This window comes from Pygocentrus nattereri, chromosome 10 (genome assembly GCF_015220715.1).
Source record: "Pygocentrus nattereri isolate fPygNat1 chromosome 10, fPygNat1.pri, whole genome shotgun sequence".
In the NCBI taxonomy this organism is placed as follows: Eukaryota; Metazoa; Chordata; class Actinopteri; order Characiformes; family Serrasalmidae; genus Pygocentrus; species Pygocentrus nattereri.
In genome coordinates, this window is record NC_051220.1 from 30,273,628 (window position 1) to 30,299,077 (window position 25,450).

The 25,450-nt window shown below is 38.6% G+C and overlaps 2 protein-coding genes across 5 annotated transcripts in view; both read left to right on the forward strand.

Annotated features, from left to right (window-relative positions):
- Positions 1-23,091, forward strand: part of LOC108423552 (1-phosphatidylinositol 4,5-bisphosphate phosphodiesterase beta-1) — a 52,092-nt gene extending 29,001 nt beyond the window's left edge. The window contains exons 12-32 of the mRNA XM_017690947.2: positions 258-340; positions 777-861; positions 975-1,161; positions 2,068-2,144; positions 5,111-5,207; positions 5,307-5,391; positions 5,721-5,845; positions 6,585-6,739; positions 8,036-8,200; positions 8,286-8,385; positions 8,478-8,582; positions 9,071-9,186; positions 9,987-10,122; positions 10,308-10,361; positions 11,578-11,797; positions 11,933-12,113; positions 12,325-12,401; positions 12,481-12,570; positions 14,948-15,005; positions 15,103-15,189; positions 20,580-23,091. Of these exons, the coding sequence (XP_017546436.1) occupies positions 258-340; positions 777-861; positions 975-1,161; positions 2,068-2,144; positions 5,111-5,207; positions 5,307-5,391; positions 5,721-5,845; positions 6,585-6,739; positions 8,036-8,200; positions 8,286-8,385; positions 8,478-8,582; positions 9,071-9,186; positions 9,987-10,122; positions 10,308-10,361; positions 11,578-11,797; positions 11,933-12,113; positions 12,325-12,401; positions 12,481-12,570; positions 14,948-15,005; positions 15,103-15,189; positions 20,580-20,780 (2,484 nt within the window). The 3' untranslated portion in view covers positions 20,781-23,091. The remainder of the gene's footprint in view (positions 1-257; positions 341-776; positions 862-974; positions 1,162-2,067; positions 2,145-5,110; positions 5,208-5,306; positions 5,392-5,720; positions 5,846-6,584; positions 6,740-8,035; positions 8,201-8,285; positions 8,386-8,477; positions 8,583-9,070; positions 9,187-9,986; positions 10,123-10,307; positions 10,362-11,577; positions 11,798-11,932; positions 12,114-12,324; positions 12,402-12,480; positions 12,571-14,947; positions 15,006-15,102; positions 15,190-20,579) is intronic.
- Positions 23,092-24,384: 1,293 nt separating this feature from the next.
- Positions 24,385-25,450, forward strand: part of LOC108423550 (1-phosphatidylinositol 4,5-bisphosphate phosphodiesterase beta-4) — a 44,515-nt gene continuing 43,449 nt past the window's right edge. For 2 of the 4 annotated variants that reach the window (XM_017690942.2, XM_017690944.2), the window contains exon 1: positions 24,385-24,439. In XM_017690942.2, the coding sequence (XP_017546431.1) occupies positions 24,388-24,439 (52 nt within the window). In that variant the 5' untranslated portion in view covers positions 24,385-24,387. Of the gene's footprint in view, positions 24,440-24,474; positions 24,703-25,450 lie in introns of those variants that run through there. The other 2 variants (XM_017690946.2, XM_037542229.1) reach the window with 2 other exon arrangements.

A 25,450-nucleotide genomic window follows, 5' to 3' on the forward strand; every position in this document is an offset into this window, starting at 1 on the left:
TAGAGTTAACAAGTGGTCCTATCATATCCTTTGTATATGTCTGAGCCTTCCTCAAACTGATCTAGATGTAATAGGTATAATATTAATAGTTGAAATGTAAAATGTAAATATATTGCTTGGATCTCTTGTACATCACAAATAAAGGCTGAAATGTTGAAAGATTACATTGAAATGACCTGCATTTCAATAGAAGACCATTGAAATATGTTACTACCCTCTTTCTTAAACCAATTCATACTTAATCTGATCTCTTTCAGGAAGTAATCGAGGCCATAGCCGAATGTGCTTTTAAAACCTCTCCTTTTCCTATTATCCTGTCCTTCGAGAACCATGTGGACTCGTGAGTAAAAGCTCCACACTGCCCGCCTCCAGCAGCCTCTTTTACCTTTCGCCTTGGAGTGCCAATGTTTTCCGCACTAAGAGCTGATTGCAACTATGGCAACAAGGAGTAGAGTGATTATAGCAGACTCTGTAATGCATAATTTGTTTTCAGTCATCTCTCTTGAGATGTCATACACAGTTGCTGCTTGAGACGTCTCTCTGTTTCCTCGCCACATGCAAGAAAATGTAGTGTACCAAATTGACAGCTCATTATACTGAGTGAGAGTTTTCATGTAAAGAAGGGATATATATACATATTTCAGGAAAGGATCATGAAATTAATGCATGCATGCCTGTGAATAAGACACACTGTTAGTTGTTAACATTTCAGAATCTTGTTTTTTTTTTTTTTTTATTATTATTAATAATGCAATTATATTTGTAATTAATCACAGTCCAAAGCAACAGGCCAAGATGGCGGAATATTGTCGATCAATCTTTGGAGATGCCCTTTTAACTGAGCCACTTGAGAAATATCCTGTACGTATGTGATGTTCAGAATCTTTTCCATTGTCACAAAAGTCCATTAAATGTACAAGAAAGTCACCATGATTCCTGTGTTAAGAAACGGTTGTTTCTGCTTGTGTTTTTAGCTTGAGGCAGGGGTTGCACTACCCAGCCCACATGAACTCATGGGAAAGATACTCGTCAAAAACAAAAAATCTCACCCCAAACCAGCTGATGGGAGCACAAAGAAGAAGCTGTCAGAGCAAGCCTCAAACACAAACAGCGACTCTTCCAGCGTGTTTGAGCCATCTTCCCCCAGTGCTGGCCCTGCAGGTATCCATGACTTTAAAGAGTTTAGCCACTTTTTAGAAGCATTAAGTGGAAAGTAGGGAGGACAAGTTCTGAAAAGTGTAGTAAGTGCTGGCTTTTTAACACACCACCTGCTTCAGGTGAAAATGTACCTTATAGTGCCATCTGGTGGTATGTTTATAAAAGAGTATCTTATGACTATGGTAATGTTATGTTGTTAACTTTGTAGATTGGTGAAGGAGATTCTGGTGCTTCAGTTTGAAGGATTTGATCTTTATCTTTTCAAATGTAAATTGCTAGAATTCCAAGGCATGTGAGCTTTTTAAGAGGCTTAGCTGGCTTCTAAAGGTTAACTCCGGGCTGTTCTAAAGGAAGAAAACAGCTGCTGCACAGCAGGCTCCTCCACAGGACAAAACACCCTCAAGCACTTAACTTCGATCACTGGAGACCGAACTTGCTGAGAACCTAGTGTACACAAAACTGTGGTTGACTGCATACAAATACAGTACATATTCAGCAAAAGTAGGATGTGGTGATGTAGGATGAGAGCAGACCACCCATGATGACCACTTTACAAAAAAAACATTTCAGCTCTTACATCTCTGTATTCAGGTTGTGGCTACAGTGACCTGCTAACACTTACTCAGTGTGATGTCTCCCTTTTCACTTTTTTGCTTCTGTCCAGAAAGTTTCCTCTGAACATGAACTTGTGTGAGTAGGTGTTTTGAATTAATCATCAGGAAGGAAACTGGACTTTATCACCTCTACCTTTGAGCCCATGTGTGAGCTGTATTAACTCCCCTTTCTTTGTCTGTAGTCTGGTTCGTCAATTATTGAGCATCTGCTATGGATAGGAAGGTACAGCATATATGAAATGGGTAACTCAAGCTTACATCATCAGCAATATTTTTCTCTACACTGACTTTATAGCTTCAGCAGAGGTGGAAGCGGAAGATGATGAAGATGATGATGATGACTACGATGACTGTAAGAAGTCCATGGATGAAGTAAGTTGGCTTTTTGATCATTTTTAGATATTTGCAGGCCTAAAAGACTTAGCAACTGATACATTCAGCTCCAGAATTATTGGCACCCCAGTAAAGATAAGTAAAATTAAAAAGGTCATCAAAATATTGTTGTTGTCATTAATTAGTGTTCTTCTGGTTCAATGGGATATAAATATGAGGTGACACAAAGGACAAATTCCCTTATCCATTCACCAACACAGGGAACATTATCATTCATCATTATCATATTCATAAATCAAGCAATCGTTATGAAATAGTTTTATGCTTGGAAATGCCCATAACCAATGTTAGGCAAGGCAAGGCAAGGCAAGATTATTGCCTGTTTTTCTACAACCTCAATTCCAATGAAGTTGGAACGTTGTGTAAAACATAAATAAAAACAGAATACGATGATTTGCAAAACCTTTTCAACCTATATTCAATTGAATACCTTACAAAGACAAGATATTTAATGTTCAAACAATGTTTAATTTTCAAATATTTTTGCAAATATTCACTCATTTTGAGTTTGATGCCTGCAACACGTTCCAAAGAAGTTGGGACAGGGGCATGTTTACCACTGTGTTACATCACCTTTCCTTTTAACAACACTCAATAAGCGTTTGGGAACTGAGGACACTAATTGTTGAAGTTTTGTAGGTGGAATTCTTTCCCATTCTTGCTTGATGTACAACTTCAGTTGCTCAACAGTCCGGGGTCTCCGTTGTCGTATTTTGCACTTCAAATTGCGCCACACATTTTCAAGGGGGACAGGTCTGGACTGCAGGCAGGCCAGTCTAGTACCCGCACTCTTTTACTACGAAGCCACGCTGTTGTAACACATGCAGAATGTGGCGTGGCATTGTCTTGCTGAAATAAGCAGGGACGTCCCTGAAAAAGACGTTGCTTGGATGGCAGCATATGTTGCTCCAAAACCTGTATGTACCTTTCAGCATTAATGGTGCCTTCACAGATATGCAAGTTACCCATGGCATGGGCACTAACACACCCCCACACCATCAGAGATGCTGGCTTTTGAACTTTGCACTGATAACAATCCGGACAGTCCTTTTCCTCTTTGGCCCGAAGGACACGGCGTCCATGATTTCCAAAAACAACATTTGAAATGTGGACTCGTCAGACCACAGGACACTTTTCCACTTTGCATCAGTCCATCTCAGATGAGCTTGGGCCCATAGAAGCCGGCAGCGTTTCTGGGTGTTGTTGATATATGACTTTCGCTTTTCGAGTTTTAACTTGCACTTGTAGATGGAGCGACGAACTGTGTTCACTGACAATTGTTTTCTGAAGTGTTCCTGAGACCATGTGGTAATATCCATTACAGAATGATTATAGCAGTCTTAACCTTCGGTGATGATCTGAGAGTTTGGCTTATATTGCTGCAGCATGCCAGATAAGTGTGCTGGTCTTACACCATTAAGTGATTTATAGACCAGTAATAGTACCTTAAACTCTGTTCTGTAACAGACTGGTAGCCAGTGTAAGGATTTAAGAATGGGGTGATGTGACCCCTTCTTTTTCTACTAGTGAGACTCTGGCAGCTAGTTTTGGAATCTTTAAATGTGTTTTATATTCATTTTTTGGGAGTCCAGTAGGAGACCATTAAATACATAATCAATACTGCTAGAATTAAAGGCATGAATGAGTTTCTCCAGTTCTGGTTTAGTCAGAAAATCTCTGATATTGTTGATATTCTTAAGGTGATAAAATGCTGATTTAGTGACTGCTTTGACATGACTGCTAAAACTGAGATCTGAGTCCATAAGTACACCAAGGTTATGTGCTAGATCTTTAGATTTTAGGGCTCTCAATTTCAGACATGCAGCTTGTCTGTACCTCATTGCTATTTCCCAATAATAAAAACTCTATTTTATCATTGTTAAAACGTTTTGTTGCATCCAGTTAGCTGTGGTACAGTATCACATACTCTTGTAGTACTTGGCCAAAAGGAAGCATGTATAAATTACTTAATAAGAACAGCCCAAGAATTGAACCCTCGGGGACACCGCAGGTCACTAGCGCACACTCAAAAGCATTATGTATTTTAATAACTTAAATAACTCTATAATATAATAAATTGAACCTGCCAGGAAGAGGATACATATTTATTTCACCCCTACACACATTAGGAAGGATGGTTAGAGAAGCAAAAAAATGGGAGATTTGCAGAAAACTGTAGCCTTTTAGGGTCTCCAAAAGTAGTAGTTTCCATCTCTGGGGCATCAAACTGTTTAGAAGGGTTTTTTCTTTCATCTAACCACAATCATAGGCATCTGGTTCTATGTTCTTTGACAACAACACAAAGTGGCCTTGGCATAAAACCAAAGTAATACAAAAAAGAGGATCATCCCCAGTGTTATGTATGGTGGAGGGTCTATGATGCTTTGGGGCCGTTTTTGATCCGAAGAGTCTGGGAGGCTTATTAGGATATATAACATACCAGGAGATGTTAAATGAAAATCTGTCTGCCTCTGTAAAAAATCAAAAAATGGGTTGTGGTTGGATCTTCTTGCAGAACAGTGATCCACAACATATGACCAAATCCACACAAAAGGGTTCAATTACCACAGAATCAAGCTTTGCCATAGCCACCCTAGTCCCCTGACCTAAATCTCAATCTCATCTCCGATTGCTTGTTCAGTATTCTTCTGTCTCATCGAGCATTACAGGAGAAGATTCTTTACTGTTATATTGGAAAAGGGAGGTTGCACCATGTTGGGGTGCCCATAATTGTGATGTGTGGTTATGTTAAAAGTTGTACATTTTTGATTAGGGTTTTTATTTTCTTAGACTAAATTTACAATTAAAGGTTAAAAGTTTCCTTGCACCAGTGTCAGATTGAACTAATGAACCACAAAGACATTTTTATATTTTTTTTAACACATCTTTACCAAGAGTGCCAATAATTACAGAGCTGACTGTATGTCTGTGTGCGCTCTTTGCAGGGGACAGCAGGTTCAGAGGCCTTTGCTACTGAGGAGATGTCCACTCTAGTGAATTACATCCAACCCACAAAGTTCCACTCCTTTGAGACCTCAAAAAGTGAGAATTACATGTATTGTGTAGTCATTTTTCCTTACAATTGTTTGGTCCTGCTGAGAAGAACTGCTGTTGACACCTGTTCCATATTTCTGTTTTCAGAAGTCAACCGCAGCTATCAAATGTCATCGTTTGTGGAGACTAAGGCTCTGGAGCAGCTCACAAAAACTCCAGTGGAGTTTGTGGAGCATCCTTTTCACACAGAACTTATGCACTGGCACTTTTTGTTTTTATATCACTCTCTGTTTTAATAAGAGCACTCCTAACCCATATGGGTGTCTGATTAGGCACATGAAGAGAAATGAGGACAAGTGCATCCATTTTTTATGCCCTACTTGTGACCCAAATAATCAGATGTGTCTAGTTCATTTGCTGATCATAGTACGAATAAAAGGCATAGCAGTCAAAGGAAAAGTTGAGCTTAATTATGTCAGTAAATTACAACTATCAGGTGAGGTTTTGATTGATTGTTTTGAATATTGATATGGATTTGCACCTTAACTCAAATGCTCAAAGATACAACAAGCTTCAGCTCAGTAGAATCTACCCTAAAGGAACTCGAGTTGACTCTTCCAACTACATGCCTCAAGTGTTCTGGAACGCAGGCTGCCAGCTGGTGGCACTAAACTTTCAGACAATAGGTAAAAGAAAAATCAATCCATGTGACGTATATGGCCAAAACTTTGTGGACACCAGCACATCTGTGTGAGCTTGTTAAACATCCCATTACTATAATTGCTTCCACTTTTCTGGGAAGGCTTTTGACTAAATTTTGAAGTGTGTCTGTAGTCAAAAGAGCAGTTGGGAAGTCAGGCACTGATGTTGGATGAGAGAGCCTACTCTCAATCAACATGCTAGTTCATCCCAAGTGTGTTCAGTGGGGTTGAGCTCAGGGCACTATGAAGGCCACTAGAGGTCCCCCACAGCAAACTTACCAAACCATGTGCTTATGGCTACAAGCTTCAGCATTCAGTAACCCCACTCTGTGAGTCTGCATACTCTACTGCTTAGTGACAGACCTGTTGTTGCTTCTAGAAACTTCCATTTCACAATAATAACACAGGGCAGTGTTATAAAAAATTCCTAAAAATTCCTGCAAAGCACCTGACACCAATAGTTTGTAGGGGACTCCTAATACTCATTGGTCATATGGTGTACTGTAAGCTGTCTTCGTAATATGTTTCACTAAATTAACTATTTTGCATGACAGTGGAATATTTGTCTTTGGCTTCTGTTTTTAAAATATAAACATACAAAGAGACACAAAAAACACAAACACATAAATCATATAAAAGCAAGCCAAAAGTACATAGTACTGTAAAATGAGAAAAAATCTCATGCTAGTTGAGGAACCAAAACTTTTTGTCTCTTCTTATCCAGATCTATCCATGCAGCTGAACTTGGGAATGTACGAGTATAATGGGAAAAGTGGCTACAGGCTCAAGCCAGAATTCATGAGACGACCAGACAAACACTTTGACCCCTTCACAGAGAGCACTGTGGATGGGATAGTAGCCAACACCTTATCAATAAAGGTTAGACACTGTTGGTTCATGGACGAGGTCCAAACTATAAACGGATGCTTGAGGCACCCAGTTGGCTGACCTCAATTCAGAGTCTTTTTACTTTAGAACTGCAGTGAACACATTTTTTTCCCCAGTGTTTTGGTTTAAACATTATAAAGTAACATTAAGGGGCCTGACATCAATGTTTTTCAGAGTTATATGTGTCAATTGCATAATGTCAAATCTTCCAATTCCACAAGAGGGCTGATTTTTTTTATTTTTATTTTTTTTTTGACTCTTCAGAGTAGTACCTTTTTGCCTTGGTGCATCTTTGCACACTCTTAGCATTCTCTCAAGCAGCTTCGTGAGGAGCCACCTGGGATGCTTTTCCAACAGGCTTGAAGAATTTCCATATTCTGAACACTTAGTGACTGCAAAAACTTTTTGATTGGGAGCATTTCATAAATACTTTCTAAACTGAAAAAAAATTGCAAATAAGTTTATACGAGGGCATTAGATTCACTATTTATATTTGTCTTAGACACTTCAGAATTTCCACGTATTTCAAGTGTTAACAATGTATGCATTCTTTAGAGATCACTTTTCATTTCTTTAATTTCCAGTCAGACAGCCATTAAAGACAAAGTATTTTTGTCATTTTTCAGGAGGTATTTCTGAGGAGATAATCCACTTGCATAAAGAAGGAGAAGGTCAATGAAGAATAAGTGACAAAAATCCTAGTTTCCAAACTCCTAACAACTGTGTAAGACCTGGTAGACCACCAAAACTTTCACCACCAGACAAGCAATCCTATACTATGGGTCTCAGGACACTGTTACTGGGAAAGGAAATGGAAAAACAAGATGACAATTCACAAATCAAACAAAGAAGCTGCTGTTGTTCTCAAGAGCCCAGGCCAGACCTCAGCATCATTGAATGTAATTGGGATTACTTGGATCATGAAGCCGAAAATGCAACCAACTTCTAAAACTGAACTTTAAATCAGATGAAGTTTAGGTACATTAAGTACTGGAAAATCAATGTTGAGGCTTCTATGTGATATGGATGTGATATTAAATATGGACGTTTCTGCTTTTCCTGATACTTAAACATATTTAATGACTGTTTTGACTGGAAATTTAACGAATGAAGAGTGGTCTCTGACTTTTGCACAGTACTGTGTATTTTTTCTTAGAAATTTCAAGCATCTCAAGTATTAACAAGAGCATTTAATGTATATATGTCTAAAGAATACATGCTATTCAATGAACCACCTTCTCTCTTCAGCTGTAGTAGTCGTTGGTGATTACTATTTTTCTCAATCAGATCATATCAGGACAGTTTCTCACCGACAAGAAAGTGGGTGTGTACGTGGAGATCGACATGTTTGGACTCCCAGTCGACACAAGGCGGAAAGCTTTCAAAACAAAGACATCCCAGAACAATGCCATCAACCCTGTGTGGGACGAGGAGCCAATTGTGTTCAAAAAGGTTGGGAGTTCAGTGGGTCTGACTGGGAAGTTGGATACAGGGAGACACAGATGCATTAAATAAATAATTTCATCTTCTTTGACAGGTGGTTCTACCCACTCTAGCCTCACTGAGAATAGCTGTATTTGAAGAGGGTGGAAAATTCATCGGCCATCGGATAATTCCTGTTTCAGCCATCCGACCAGGTATTGCTGAGGTTTCCTCCTATAAACCAGATTTAGAGCCGTTTTACGATTGCATGATGAAAGTGGTTGTATGTGCTTTATTTTTGTTGCAGGTTATCGGTATATAGGACTGAGAAATGAGAAAAACCAGTCTCTCACTCTTCCTGCCCTTTTTGTGCATATTGAAGTCAAAGATTACGTGCCAGATACGTTTGCAGGTAAACTAAACAAGTGTCAGATTAGTATGTTATAATTTCTTTCCATCTTTAAGAAAGGCTGTTGTGCAAATGTGATTTTCCATCGTGGTCGCAGTGCCAGTGGTTTTAGCCGGGAAAGCTCCACTTACAGCCTGAAGGTGTGAGGCAGAGGCTTGTGGGACACACTCATGCTTCCTGTGCCCAGCACTGCACAGCATGTGACACTTTACTTAAAATGTGTTGTGCCACAGGGGCTTACAGGAAGAAACAGCTCTGACCTTTTCAGCACTATTCACACTTTCTTTTTGACTGGCGCTCATTTCCTGTTAAGAGTAGACCCCTTGACGCCAGTGATGGGGAACATTTTTGTCACATTCTTTAGAGACAGCAGGGACAGAATTGTGTGGATGCAGAAAATGGAGTGTCAGTCTATGTAAACAGGGAATGTTCTGATTGTATAACATTTGCCATGTTTGTGTTAACTGACTGTGCGTTTCTCATTGGAACAGATGTCATAGAGGCCCTGTCTAACCCCATTAGATATGTCAACTTAATGGAGCAGAGATCCAAGCAGCTGGCTGCTCTGACATTGGAGGAGGGAGAAGAGGAGAAAGATGCCAAAGAGGTGTTGTGTATATACTTCTGTTTATCACACTCTGTTATATATTGCATATTTCTCTTCAGGTTCACCCCAGTGTTGGCTTAGTGTGATTTCTTGACACACTGTGGAATGATTGCATATATTCCTTTAATATACCACACAAACATTTCAAAGGGTTTTCCTTAATTTTACCTTTTTTGTCCTTTTTAGAATAGTAGTGAATATATCAAAACTATGAAGCAACATGAAATTATAAAGTGGCCAAGAAGGTGTTTATATGAATAATTATATAAATAATTATATATATATATATATAAATAAAATCTGTCTTACAAACAGTTTTCAAGTGTTTAAGCATATATTTTTAGATCAAAGCGCCAGATTTACTAATATTTTGCACTGTCCTCAACCTTGTTTTAGTGTTAAAATGGCACATAATAAGACAAAACCAGTTGTTACTGGCTACTATTGTTTGTGCTAAGTAACAGAAAAAAGGGAGTGTTTTTAATACATTTATTCAAGAAGTTGAGCTTGTGTTCATTTGCATAGAATTCTTAGTAGAAAGCATGCCAAATTGGCCACCCCCACTGACACAAAGTGTCTGTAGACTATCAGTAATTTGCTCCCTCTTTTAATAAATCTGCCACAAAATGTCTTTGAGATTATAATAGGCATACATTAAATAAGCTCTGTTCTGTGACATTTGACTGGAATGCTTTCACATTTGAAAACACACCAAAAACAAATAACTCTTACCTACAATCTTTATAGAATGCGATTTTCCTCACCACTTCATCTCCATTTTCAACTCTTGTGTTTGTCAGACTGAGACTGGAATCGAGCAGGCGTCAGAGGTGAAGAGTGAGCCCAAACCTGTGCCCATAGAGAATGGGCTGAGCCATGCTCCGAGTGCCACACCCAAACCAGCCTCACAACTCTCCCCACAGCCCCAGCCTGCAGGTAACATCCTACAGTAACAATTCACAATCACAAAAAAAGAACATGGCTTGGTTTATGAGGTTTTCCATGGGTTTGTTTGAACAGTTTTATATGAAAATTCTGTCTAGAGCTTAAGGGTGGTCACCTTGAATATGTGCAAAGCATTTCTCCAGAGGTGTGTGTGTGTCTGTGTGTGTGTGTTTCAGGATCAGCTAAACCTGCAGCAAAGACCGAAGATCTCATTCAGAGTGTCCTTACTGGTCAGTGACTGCTTGTACTAGAAACTGCTATCAGAGATTCCTAATTAGGTCACTATCTAGGGGACCTGTAACTTCAATTTATATGCAGAATGACAGCCGAAATAGATTAATAAACAAGGTAGTCTGAATACTAATATACCTCCGCTCTCTTGTATTTGTTGTCTGTGAATCTGGCTGATATCATTTGAGCAATGATCATCATTGCATAACATCAGCAGACATTACAACCCTCGGTTTTATTGAAATTGGCAAAAATATAAGCAATAATGCACTGATAATTTCTGTTTTTTTGGATGCAACTGCACCAGGATTTTTACAGAAACCAAAACCAGAATTTTTAACCCCAGATTAGTATTAAACACTAAGTTTCTGCTTTATATTCAGTGTAGCCTCTTACTATATGCCCTCTTGGGGCCATTCCACCTAAAGAGTAGTATTCAACTTTAATAATAATAATAATAATAATAATAATAATAATGTAATGAAATAAAATATCTGTATATGCTAGTGAGCAATGAGAAGAGAAAACAATTCATACCACTCTACAAAGATGGAGACGAAATGGACTGCAGTTTTCTTTATATCAAAAATTGTGAACAGCTGCAATACTAATAAATAAAAACACTTGAACACTTTCATAAATGTTGACTTGCTTGCTGACGCGAGTAGAGAAGAAGAAAATCCAGTTTGATTTCATTTTTGTAAATACACATTTCCACTGAAAAGTATTCTATCAGTGTTATTGAAGGGGAAAAAAGCAAAGTTTAACTGAGAGACCTCTAAAACGTGGAAATACCATTTTATGGCTGCTGTAAAAAGGGTCAAAGAGGTTTGACAAGTGTGGAAAGTTTAACCTTTTTTGAATATTTAAATAGTCCGTAGGTATAAAATAAAGTTTCATAATTTAGGCAGGTAAATAGTAGTTTAATGAGAAATGTGCCAAATACATTGCAAAAATGATATCTTAAGTGAAATTATCTTCATTGTTGTTAAAGTAAACAAGCAAAATTATCTGTCAATGAAATCAGATAAAGGTTCACTAGATAAAAGGACTTAAAAGATGTAAAGGACTATCTCGAAGTAGTTTGAGTAATCTTTATAATATGAATATTATTACAACAATAAGATATATTACCAAGATTTATAATCACTTGCGAAAATCTTTTTTTTTTTTTTTTGTCTGAATCCAACCCTTTTTAATTTTGCACCACCTTAGAGATGGAGGCTCATACATTAGAGGAGCTGAAGCAGCAGAAGGTGTTTGTCAGGGAGCAGAGGAGACACTACAAAGAAATGAAGGACCTGATGAAGAAGCATCACAAGAAAACCACTGAAATGATCAAAGAACACACGGCCAAATACAACGAGTTTCAGCATGACTATCTGCGCAGAAGAGCCGTTTTACAGAAATCTGCAAAAAGAGACGGTAAGAAGAGGTAGGTCTGCTTCTTCTGCTCTCAATTCACTGTTGTTCCCTGTTTAGAAGCCCAAAGGTAGGCTGCTCCATACTCATGGACAAGTACTCAATAACTTAGAATAGATCGGAAGTCAGACTGCAGTGTTTTTCTCAGGTGTCTTTCCTCCAGCCCGGAGCATGGAGCCTCGTTCTTTGAGCAGGAGCTGGCGACCTTGGACCAGGAAAGTGGTCAGAAATTGGCTGAGCTCAAAGAGCAGCAGCAGCAGCAGCTACTGAACCTCAGACAGGAGCAGTACTACAGCGAGAAATACTTGAAGAAAGAACACATCAAGCAGGTGCAGTGAAAACTCACTGTAACGTCTCTCAGAGAGATCAGTCTGAAAAAATAAATCTCATGTCATCTAAAGAGCTAAAATGAAGGAAATGTTTTATTCACACATCTACACAATTACAGAGATTTAAATGATTTCAAGAGAATTTTGTTTTATCCAGTAAAATTCTTCTATGTTATTAACACAATTGACTGAAATTTGTCATGCTACACAGCTAATGGAGAAATTAACCCTGGTAGCTGAGGAGAGTCAGAGCAACCAAATGAAGAAACTGAAAGACTTGTGTGAAAAGTAAGTGAGAGATGAATGAATATAAGAGTGATAACATCCATTTTAGACACCAGCCTTACTGCTGTCTTTATGTCCTCAGAGAAAAGAAAGAGCTCAAAAAGAAGATGGACAAGAAAAGACAAGAGAAGCTCAATGAAGCCAAATCAAAAGAGAAACACTTAACAGAGGAGTAAGTAGAGCTTTGAGTTCTTTACACATGGGGTACTGAGCAAAAGTCAGAGACCGCACTTTTGTTTAATTAACTTCCAGTCATGACGGTTAAGTACAAGTTATTCATTTTTCAGTTTCACAAAAAAGCAGTGAACACATTTAACATAAATCTATACAAAGGCCTCAAATACTAAGTATATCAGATCTATCAGTATTTAATTTGTCCACTCTTTACTTTCATGTACTCTGCTGCACTTGAAGTCTTCCATCCTTCCAATCTTTACAGCTGTGTTATACCAACAAAGACTGCACCCATGGGAGTCACTGGCTTTATGTTCACCTTCAAAGAGACATTAACATTCACACAAACAACTACCCAAGCTCAGCAGATTTTCTCATGTGCTTTTTAAATGGCCGAAGGAGATATTTATGAAGAGATTAAATATAAGATAATCTACTTATGAAAGTGGTCAAAGGAATATATGTAGGGAAAATATGAAGGGGAAAAAAAACAGGAGTTTCTAAAATGTATTAAAAGATACAGAGAACTCCTAATAACCATGCATGACCTGTTAACCACCAAAACTGTCCCATCAGATAACAGTACTTAGTTTTTAGTCTTTGAGAGAGAGGAGAAAATCAAGCTCCACTCTTTCTTCAGATCAGAAATAATCTACAGGTATTCTGTCCATCTTTCCTCTGTGAGAAGACAACTCTGCACTATGAGTCTGAAAGGATGCGTAGTTGTCAAGAAGCCCACTCTGGAAAAAAAAAACACAGAAAGTGGACATCTGAGGATGAACTTTGTGGACTGATGAGGCTAAATTTGTAATGGGGTTTTTTTGGATTGTGAGAAGCAGAAAATGCAACCAACATTTATTGGCAGATTTCTTTGAAAAACTGAAAGCAAGTCTCCTGAAAAGAATGGATGTTGTAATAAAGGCAAAGAGAGGACCAACTAAATGCTGAAAAACATATTTAGTTACCGTGTAATTTTCTGTTAAAGATATTTAAGATTTTTTCCTGACACTGAAATAAATAAATTGTACTTAACTAGTTAGTATGATAAATGGTTCTGACAGACAACTGTTAGATATGCCTGCATCCACTGGCATTTACATATTCCAAGATCATGACTTGTGAAGTGGTTCCTCCTCTTCTCGTTCTACAGATTTGCTGAATCACATGCGCATGATTTCAGTGCTCCCACTGTTTCATAATGTTTCAACTTGGTACAAGTCCATTAAACCACCCTTATAGGAGTCTAGACTATTGCTGTTGTTTTTCTTCTGCTGTAATGTTACAGCCAGAATAATTCCAAAGCATTGCACAGGTGTCTAGCCTAGTCCTCATATTCAGATAAAACTGTTACCTGAGGTATCAAAATCAAATAGGTAGGCCTATTGTAAACAAACAGATTATATTTTTATATTGTAGCCATCATGGCAAGCAAATAAGAAATACTAGAAATTCTGAGATTTTGGTTCTTGACTGCCCATTGTAGGTAAATTTAAACCATTATGATAGAAATTAACAATAAATTTTACTTTAATAATATTTTGCTGAGTACTTTACATAAAAACAAACTTAACAATATTATTTCCACATTATTAGAACCCATGAAAAAATAACTGGTCCCCACACCTTTGTTATCTGCCATGCAAATTACCTAATCACACTGAAAATAATTATAATCCTGACTAAAAGTGCTTGTTTGATAGGCTGTGTCAGACAGTAAGACTGTCTGCAGATGCTTATTTGCAAGCAGAGAAAACACCCAGCCCAACAATTAGCTCTGTGATGTTTTTTCCTAGTGAAAAAAAGATTAACACAATGTTAACAATGTTAATTTATAGACCTCTTATTTTAAATAAGTCCTCAGGTATCCTGTGAATATTGCATTTGTGTGATTTGAGGCAGTTCTACATTTTTTGTATGGTAGGAGCAAATTTAAGTAGTAAGTTTTTGAAGGATCTCAACTATTTTGGGAAAACATTCATACAAAAGTATAAGCACAAATTCACACATGAAAGTGGGACTCAATGCCTGTGGCTGATTCAGATCAGATCAATATAGCAACACGTTAAAGTGTCCACTAGATGGCAGTGAAAGACCAAATATATCCTAGAATTGTGCTTTAGAGCTGCCGAATTACCTTGTATGTCATATTCACATAAAAAACAACTGCTATAAAAATATGCTCTCTTTTGTTTTTGTGATGTTATTGTCACCAGCCAGCTAGTGATGTAATCAGTATTAATCATTGTGCTATTGTTATACAGTCTGGCATCACTAGAAAGGTAATGGATGTATTCTGGTATCAGCAGCTTTACCTGCCTGTTTTGAATTCAATTGATGGTCTAAATGTTTTTTTACAAACTGTTTTTGTTTCCAAGGGAAAAGCTGGAGATCAATAGATCTTACGTTAATGAAGTGGTGCAGCATATCAAGAGGGTAAGATGCTTTGTGTTTGTCACCGACAAAACTCATTGTTTTTAACTTGGTTCATTTTTTTTTTGCTGTTGTTGACATTCTTAAATCCTATCTACAGCTAGAAGATGCTCAAACCAAAAGACATGAAAAACTTGTGGAGACAAATAAGAACATCCTCCAACAGATTATAGAAGAAAAACCCAAGGTATGTGTCCTCACTTTGGGTTTGTGTTACTGTAGTTAAGATTCTATCACTGGATCTTTGAATTAGGGCTGCAACTATCGAATATTTTTGGAATCGAGTATTCTGTCAATTTTTTCATCGATTAATTGAGTAATCGGATAAATCCCACTTTACAAGTATAATAATAACTGATACTTTTTTGATCCCACAACTGGGGAAATTCCACCTCCGCATTTAACCCATCCGTGAAGTGAAACACCACATACACACTAGTGAACACACACACTAGGGGGCAGTGAGCACACTTGCCTGGAGCAGTGGGCAGCCCTATCCACAGCACCCGGGGAGCAGATGGGGGTTAGGTGTCTTGCTCAAAGACACCTCAGTCGTGGACTGTCGGCTCTGGGGATCGAACCGGCAACCTTCCGGTCACAGGGCCAGATCCATAACCTCCAGCCCACGACTGCCCCAAAGTATATCGATAGTGTGTTTTACAACATGAAAGGCCTCTTTTGGCTGTTATTCCTCACAAAAGGTTTTTATTCAAACTCTACACTTTTACTAGATCAACGCTTAAAACCTTTGGCTTATTGGCTCCAGAACTAAGCCCATTTATTTAACCTTTCTGTGAAACTTATGATGTACATCACAAACTATGAAATACAGCTTCACAAACATAGGCTAGCCTATTTGTCCTTAGTTCTATCTGAATAAAAAAGGGGAAAAGGGTGTAGTGAATGTAGTCATAAATTAATTTGTCCATCTGTTGCATTCATAATTACTACCTTATGTATGGAGAAGGCGTGTTTTGAGATGTAACCTATCAGAGAGTGTGTGTGTGTGTGTGTGTATGCGTGTGCGGGAGGGAGAGACGAGCAGAGATACATTACATGAGTGAGATCTTGGTGCATTTGCTGTCACTATCGACTCATAACACAGGCTACAAATAATTACAAATACTGTACGTTCTACCAAACGCTAGTGTTCATATCAGTTAGCAATCGTAAACACATGCTGTAGAGGCTCTGAGTCCGCCTGGAGAAGTGCAGTTCATGTGAGGATGCTTTCGGTTCAGGTGCTGCAGCATTGACGAAGTACTATTATGGTAGGCCAGGTCCGTTTTACAGTGTATACTCTGCACTACATTGTCCGCCTTACAAATGAATTTGCCTCAAACATTTTTTGTAATCGAATTATTTGAGTTACTCGTTTCAGCCCTACTTTGAATAGTGTCACACCGTTTGGTGCTGAACGCTAAAGGAATGGTTCAGTGAGAATGTATACAGTTGTCACATACCTCAGATGTAATCCATCAGCTAAGATATGCTTGGTGGGCAAACTTTGCTTCTTTAGTTTAGCGCTGGAGGCTAATGAACACTAAGTCAGTAGTCACCCAAATCCTTTTCCTAATACATCCCCAGAACTTCTCTCAACCTACATCCATGCCTGTATTAAGGTCACTTACTGTGAAATGTAAAAATGAATAAAACTTCATTGTGTAGCTGAATAGTGCAGTTAGCCACAAAGGCACATCTGCACAACCGTAAGGAAGACCTGGTAGCAGTTTGTGCAGGTTAAGATAACTTTCTGCACATATTTGTGAAAAAAATTTGGGTGACATGACTTTTGATGTTTGTTAGCAATGTTAACCTCGTAGCACGTCTGTGACAGTATACTATTGTTGTGTACTGTTACAGTATGTTCGCCATTTGTTGCATCATGACACTGCGGGTGTATGCATATTTCACAGCCATCATGAGGTTGACGCATCATCCACTGATGTTGTCTTCTGTGTTTAATGATTGATGTTATTTCCAGCTCATTTACAGAGTTCGTGTCTAAATGTGTAAATATCTAAGAATCTAAACTTCTCAGGAGCATTCACCTGACTTACCACTGACAAACCATTCTTCTGTGCTGCTTTCCAGTGTAATAATATTTTCAGTAGCGTATCCTTGGCCCAAATAGAGTTGCAACAGTTCTTGCACTCTGAAAACTTTGCTTTGGAAGTATTGAAATTTCAAACTGAATGTACTGCTGAGCCTCTGATAGGTTCAGGAGCTGTTTTTTCCTACTCTGCAGGCTCCTCCCCTTTCCCCAAAGTCCTGTAGGCCTTAGGGCACCCTCAGGTATATCTGTTCCCACAAATTGCTACAGACTGCAAATGACGTGAAAACTGCACAAGCTGTTGAAGAGCTAACAGACATTGCTTACCAGTATCAGCAGTAATATTTTACAGCATGAATATTGTAGCACTTTAACTTTCCATGTTAAAACATACACCAACCAAACAACCAAAACCAAAGCTATGCTAGCCACCTTTCAGTGGCTTAAGCTAGACTTTTCAGTCTCTGTCTCAAGCTTTTCAGCTCTCTCAGTCTCTTGCTGCTGCTTGTCCCTCTTGCTCTCTGCCCTCTCAGCTCTTTTTAAAGGCGTTCACGCTGCCAGGCAGATGAGAATCAGCTGGCTCTCATTAAGAGCCGGAACGAGAGCTCACTGCTCCGCCTCCCCGTTACCGCCTCCAGCTGGCAGCTCAGCCGCCTGGGTCGAACGTAGCGGCCTCGCTGCATAACAGGAGGCGGGGCCCGGGTGGCGGAGCTTGGGACTTGCTCCTTGCAGTGATGCCTCTCACGGTTGGCCCCAGCGTCCTCGTCCTCCTCCTCCCACCGCTACTCTCGTACCTCGCGTCCGTCCGGTGAGCTCGGGCTTTGCACTTCGCCCCCTCCACACTCGCGGCTCTCTCCCTGGCGTCCTCACCAAGGTTCGTCACCGCTGAGTGTTAGGGGTTGGGTGCATGCCACAAATATATTGTTAGTGTTGGACCTAGACTATTCCTATTCACAAATACTGAACATGCTCAACTTGAACTCAGATCTATATGCTGAGCTAGCAGTTTATAAGGCATACCCACCCAACCTACACTAGGCAGGTGCTGTGTGGCAAATAAATGAAACTACATTGCAATACACAACATGCATCACATTTTTCTGATTTTGTTTAGCATCATTTAGGACTGATGAAATCTACAACAGAAAAGCATATTGTGATGCACTGTGACATAATTTACCATAATTGATAATAAATAATGTGATTTTGCTGCCTCAGCCTGCACTCATTGGGCATTTTTGTATCATATAAGTGTACATTGTAAGTATAAAACTACTGGCTGCTGAAGCTAGTACACAGTATTTAAAACCCCCAGTAAATACTAAATATGTGATACTATCTGAAACTAAAATTCACTAACATGCTACTACCAGAGAACTATGACATCTGCAAATGATCCATCACCAAAATAATGTCTGATCCTAGAGTGGTCTCTTTCCATTGATAGGCAGAGTAGAAGGAGCCTAATAAATTGTGCAGCAATATATGGGCTAATAGTAACTGTAAACCTGCAAACTTTCACTCTAACAACACTTTGTACACCCTTGTTGGTCCACCTAGTTAGATGTAGTTAGAGATGACAGCTCAGTCTAAGTTAGTCATACTTTGTCCTTTTTTCAGTAGTTAGATTTTGGCCGAAAGATGCTGGATATTTTTGGTTTGCACACTATCCTCAGTCGAGCAGTGACACGGAGCTTTTGAACAACCCCAACACCACACACACACTACCAATTATTACTGCTGTGCTAAGACCTACCACCCAAATAATACCCAATCGTGGTGATCCTGTGAGGGTCTTGACCACTGATGATTAGGGTAAGGGGCGCTAACAGATGATACAGAGAAACACATTGACAAAGTGCACCTATATAGTAAGTGGACCTGATAATGTTGCTAGTGAGTGTATATGGTAGGTGTTTCCAGTAAATTAGCAAAGTAGCTAAGTACATTATACACCGTATAGACAAAAGTACTAGGACACACCTAATAATTGAGGTCAGGTGTTTCAGCTACATCCATTGATATGAAATGGATAAAATTAAGCACATAGCCTTGTAGTCTCGCTAGATAAATGCCAGCAGTAGAATGGGTTGTACTGATGAGCTCAGTGACTTTAAACATGGAACTGTCATAGGATGCCAGCTCTGCCCCGAGTCAGTTGTGAAATTTCTGTCCTGCTATATCTGCCCCTGTCAACAGTAAGTGCGATTATTGTGAAGCACCTAGGAGTAACAACAGTTAAGTCACAAAATGGTAAACCACGCAAACTCATACAGTGGGGCCGGCAAGTGCTGAAGCGCACAGTGCCTATCCTCTGTTGAATCACTCACTAACAAGTTCCAAATTCCCTCTGGAAAAAGCATCACCAAAAGAACTGCACATTAGGAGTTTCACGAAATGGGTTTCCATGGCCGAGCAGCTACACACTTAAGATCATATTGCATAATTTGGACTGGGGAGGGGTTGAGTGGGCGAAATTCTCACAGACACTCCAAAATCTTGAGGAAGGCTTAGAAAGCTTCCCAGAAGAGAGAAAATTGTTATATCTACAAAGGGGGAACTAGCTCCATATTAATGCCTATGGATTTAGAATGGGATGTCATAAAAGCTCCTGTGGGTATAAGGTGTAGGTGTCCCAATATTTTTGTATCTATAGTGTAGAAGTACCTAGTAAACTGGCAAGTTGGTGTCATATGCAAATGTTTGGGTGCCCCGGTCAAATTATGTCTTGTTGATTTTCTAGGTGAAACACATCCTGGGTTGAGAACACACTTCTGCACAGATTAATGCACAATTACTGTTTATTTGCTGAATTTAACATTTTTGTGAAGGGATACATTAAAAAAGTGGCCTGTGAAAGTTATGGCATTTTTCCCCCAATATGTTAAACTTGCAAAAAAATAGAGATTGTGCATTAAAAATTGCAGAAACTTGGTTTATTGAAGTTTCTTCCCTTCTTCTTATTTTCGTTAGGAAAATCAAAACATATTTGAAAAATTTGAACAGGAGTATTCAGACATTTTTATGCATGACTGTATGTTCTAGTGTAGTGATCAGTTGTGGGTTGATTTTTGGACCAAATGGAATCCGTGTTTGGAAAGAGAATGCTGTGGAATGCTGCTGCCGGATAGCGCTACTCTAAAGAGAACATGTCTAAAGCTCAGTGAATGGATATTGATCTGTAGCTGTCAATACTGTAGTATTCATCACTATGCAGGCGCAGTGCACCGGGTCTCTATCACCATTAGCTGCTGTTCTTTCAGCCTCTTGTATGCCGAAAGCATGCATTTAGTGGGTTGTTTGGTAGTATTACTGGAAGCACTGCCAGAAAATATCTACTTATTCTCAAAAAAGATGTGCATTCTTTGTTCCAAGTAAAACTGAAAGCTTTGAAATGTCTGCTTTGATGCATTTACTGTGACCTTTATCAAACTGCAGTGTTAATCATTAAGTTAATTAATTAATTAGGAGAGAATTTGGAGCCCTGCTTTTTTTAAATATATCTGATAAAATGTCTTTTGCAGCTTCAAAACGAACTGGATCAGGAGTATCAGGACAAGTTTCGCCGGCTCCCGGTGGAAATTCAGGAGTTTGTGCAGGAAACCACTAAGAGAAAGACTGAAGGGAGCGATCAGGAGTCTCTCCCCTCCTCGTCTACACTGGAGAAACTCAGCCATAAAGGAGCACAGTCTGAAGACGATATGGAAGAGGAGAAAAAAGACTAACATACTGAAGCATACAGAATTCTGTTGTGCCACAGGCACTCTTCCTAATTCATTTTGGTTTTGTTTGTTTTTTGTAATATTTAACATCTTTAGCGTTGAACTTTGTTTCAGTGGGAGAATGTACAGCAGTTGTGAAAAGGAAAGAAATGGCAGTTAAAGCACTTGAACTATAATGGACCAGACTGTGATGACAGAGCGTTTGGCTTAATAATGTGCACACTTCTTTCATCTGTAATAATGGAGTATTTATTTCAAAACCAATTTTGTATAGTATTCTTTTTTTACTATATTTACTATTATGTGTTCTTCATAAATAATGATTCTCCTCACAGATTTAGGGCCAGTAACTGACTAGTGTTCATTGTTTAGGAAGGTGCAGGGCATGAGCACCCATGTTGTGATGTGGAGAAGATGTGAAATGTGTCTCATGAAGGGCAGGCGCTCACACAGGTACATCACTGTAGCCGTCATATCTCTTTTACAGGTGTAAGTATAGGTATGTGAATGGTTCACACTGTACATTTGCACTGAATTTAGGACTATTTGCTTTAGGTTGCAAGCACAGGTGGCTTGCTGATGTAGATTCATTATCTTGCTAATGTTGCTGCTGATATTGGTAGTTTTTGGATTGATTAGATACTCCAGTCTATAAGATTTGAACTAAGTGGTACCAATACGCTGTACTGGACTGTAACAGTTAAAGTTTTCAGGGATGCATGAATAGAGTGCTTTGATCATTTTGTGCATTTGTACATTGTAGCTTGTTATGTGATGTAATGTGGTTATTTATCTGTAAAGGCGTGTTTAATGGTGTTATCTTTTTTTTTTTTTTTTTAAACAGCATACAAATATATATTAATCTACATATAGTTCTAACAGTATCTTAAATACAGTTATTTTTATTCATTTATTAAGGGACCATTTTTCTCACATATTTTGTGTTTGTTAGCTTTTAACATCAGTGTTTTAATTTTATTACAGTATACTTAACAAACAGAATTATACTCCATTCCATAAATACTATAGTTAAATAGTCTAGTCACTATCAAAAAAAAATAAAGGAAAGAATATGGAAATATTTCCATATTGGAAATAATGTTGGAAATATGGATATGCACTTTGGATTTCATGAGGTATTGCCATTATTATGCAATCTTTCTACTTGAGTGATACTTTTAAGTATGTTTCCATTTTACTGATTCAGTTAAGGATGTAAAGCATGGTCAAAAATATAGTTAACAATGCCAAGTGAAATGTTGTGTTGGTTCTTTTCCAGACTGTGCCATACTTCCCTTAGTGGTTTCTTGGTGTTTGGCTCTGGTTACTTTCACTTACTACTGATAGTTTCGGGTTAATTCTGGTTAAGTTAATTAGTATGAACAGATTACTGCATTCAACCTGTTACATTAACTTCATGTAAACGTGAGATTTTTTTTATATTCATATTTTGTATTTATTGAACTATTTGTTTGATATGGACCATTAAAACAAAGTGCCAAAAATGTGCAGGTCCTACATGAATCCTCAAAACATGAAGCTGTATAATTCTGTCAGTTTAATCTCTTGATTGACATCTACTAATAATGTATATGATAATCTGACATTCGTTTTGAAAGTATATTGGGCCCAAAGTAGCGATCCAATGCAGTACATACGTTATAGTCATGGAAAAATGACGTTATGTTGCTGCGTCTACAGTAACATTATCAAGTTCATCAGAACTGATTCCCACACTTGATAGTTTACATGTAAATGTGATTCAGTGTGGTCACCTTTAAGAGTCACTGTATTGAATTACATTATATAATTTTTTTTTTTTACAATACTGTACGGTTGTTTTCTTTTGACCAAACTCTTTTTGCAAATGTAAGATTACTTGAAATACTTTTCTGACTGAACTTATTTTTGATCGTTTTAAAGTGAGGTTCTGTGCCTTTGAATGTTACCTGTGTTAGATGTGGAATGTAAAAAGTGTTGATGTATAGAGCTCTCTTTTTTGTATACACTGTGCACGCACTTTTAAGACATTTATACTAAAGATTTACTTTTAAAATATTTAACTGTCAGATTATTGACTGTATGCTTTTGAGTGACACTTCCATATATATATTATTATTATTATTTTTTTTTTTGGCAATTTATTTCAGACATGCTTCTGATTCCAATAACAAAACAGACACTGCTTAGAAACAGAAATCTAGTTACATTATCAATATCACCATATGATCATTTTTCAGAGATGAATATTGTTGGATGTAAGTCGTGCTTGTGCTGTGCAATGAGTTTTAATAAAACATTTTTGTGAAATGTGGAATTTGGTATGCTTTACATCTATTGGCATGTATCTAATGAGCGTATCCAAAACAGTGGTCTCTAAGCCAGTTCTTTTTGCTGTAGTCTGTGGCCTGATTATTGATTCATTCATTCAAGTCCATTGCTGAGGGCTGTGGTGTACACACATAGATTACAGTTACAGTGCTGGTCCTATCCTAATATAGTACATCAGTTCCAAGTATATCTGTCAAATGATTCTCCCAGTTTCCTAGTGGTATATAGTGGTATGTCCTAACACCAACCATGCATAGTCAAGACTACTGGCTGTGCACTGTATGTTTGAGTGCTGCTAGCTATTTATTGTATAGGGTTTACATGCGCTGAGAAATCTGAATACTGAGCTAAAATAACGGCTTTGTCGGATTTCTTCATCAAATCTCTAGAGAATCAAGTGTGTTAAATGTCCTTGTGCTGTTAGCATGGATGCTAGTTAACTGAGTTTGTGTTGGCTAATTCTATGCTAAAATGCTTAACCCTGTTACTTTTATCCCTGTAACTCATATAAAAATGACATGTTGAAGATACCAACAAAGTCATCCAGAGTGTTTTGTTGTGAAACTTCTTTCAAGAGGAACCTGCAGAGTCAGAAGTGTTCACCGTGGTGGTGACAGGAACCAGAGTCTCTAAAAGCTCCCTTAAGAAAGCAAGATGAAATGGTTATGAATCCACTGCCTGATGTCAGAGACATTGTTTTACTGTAGTTTGTCATAAAGTTTTTGGTCTAAAGTAGGCAGTTTTAATCCTTCATGGCAGAGGGATGTTCTAATTGTGTTCTAAGACAAAACTTTTCCAAAGAAAGCTTTTTTTTTCAGATTTTTCACTATTTTACCATCATTAGTGTATCATAGAAAAAACTCAGTGGACACGAGTAAGTTCAGTTCAGTGGTTTTACTGGCCATATTGCAACCCCTGTTACCACTGTAAAGACATCAGAGTTGCTAAGTTTCTCCACTCATAAAGATCAAACCACTCTCAATGACTATTTATATCTCAACCACTGAATTATGCAGAAAGTTTGAAAAAATAGGTGGAATTCCCCTTTAAGCCGTCGGCAAATAAACCTTGTACAAACATATTGTTCCTGAGATGGGTAAACGCATTTTAAATGGCTTTCAGATTCAATACTGAATGAGAAAAAGTGAGTGATAAAATGATAAAATAATGCATTTTTCTTCATAGTTTTAAGTTCAGACTAAACGGGTACAGAGCACTGAAAGTGAGTACCGCTGCCAGCCTGTGGGCGTCGCGGTTTCCAGCCTCCATGGGGCCGCACATGCAGAGGAGTCCCACATGGACTCTTTCCCTCGGAAGCAGCGGCGCAGCGGGTGAGTGCTTTTCACCCAAACAACTTCATGTGTTGCTCTTGAACCAGGAAAACATTGACCGCGCGTCTGTCCAGTTACCTAGAGCTGGCTAACATGCCATGGAAAATATCAGCCAGTTAATCGCTGCTGTTCCTACAGACAGAAGCTGTGAGAGGAGAAAGTTGCACGTGAGCGTCATGGATTGTGTTTTGCATGGTCACTATATGGTCACTGAGATCGTAGTGAAGTGGACCTGGGTACACCTGGATCTGGACCTGGACCTGGTATAGGCTATACATATTGTAATCGTTATGGTCGCATTGGTGTAATTGACTGTGTGTGGGAACTTCACCGAGCATGCGCGCTGCGGTGCAGTGGGAATTGCCTTGGGCTGCATGTTTTAACGAAGCCATCTCCATGGAGAGACATGCTAAAAGATGTTGTGGCTTCCTTTAAAGCTGCCATCGGATTCTTCTCTCAGTCTCTCTTGACAGTAGTGGCAGTTCAGTCTCTTGTGTGAGTAATTTAAGTAGGAGTCTGACTTGGAAGATCAGAGTTAGTCCATTTAAGTTTTTCGTCCTTTTATAGTGCTTCTTCTACAGCATTCAGTCTGTTCGAGGCCTTCAGCTGAACTTTACGGTGCCATCACTGAGAGGAACCCCTGATATGTCTGTTTCCTGCACTGTTATCAGAGCAGACAGCGTTCAGGCCTGTGTGTTTGGTGTCTTTGCTCCTTTGGTTCATTAAACCTCCTTGCTTGTCTGAGTAACAGTTAATCATGTCAGTCTAAATGTGCTGTATAAATGTAGATGAATCACTAAAAATGTCTAGGTCTGTGCTAGCAAAATAAACACATCATGTTCATATTTAGGACTTTTCCCCCATTTAATTTGTCCGGTAGGTCCAGTTCTGTTGGGCCTTAATGGTCTTAAATCAGATAAACACCTGTAGTCACTATTGACATTGCACCAGCCTCTCACCTTGCTGCACTCCACCCAGACAGGGAGGGTGTGATTGATTGTGTATGTTTAT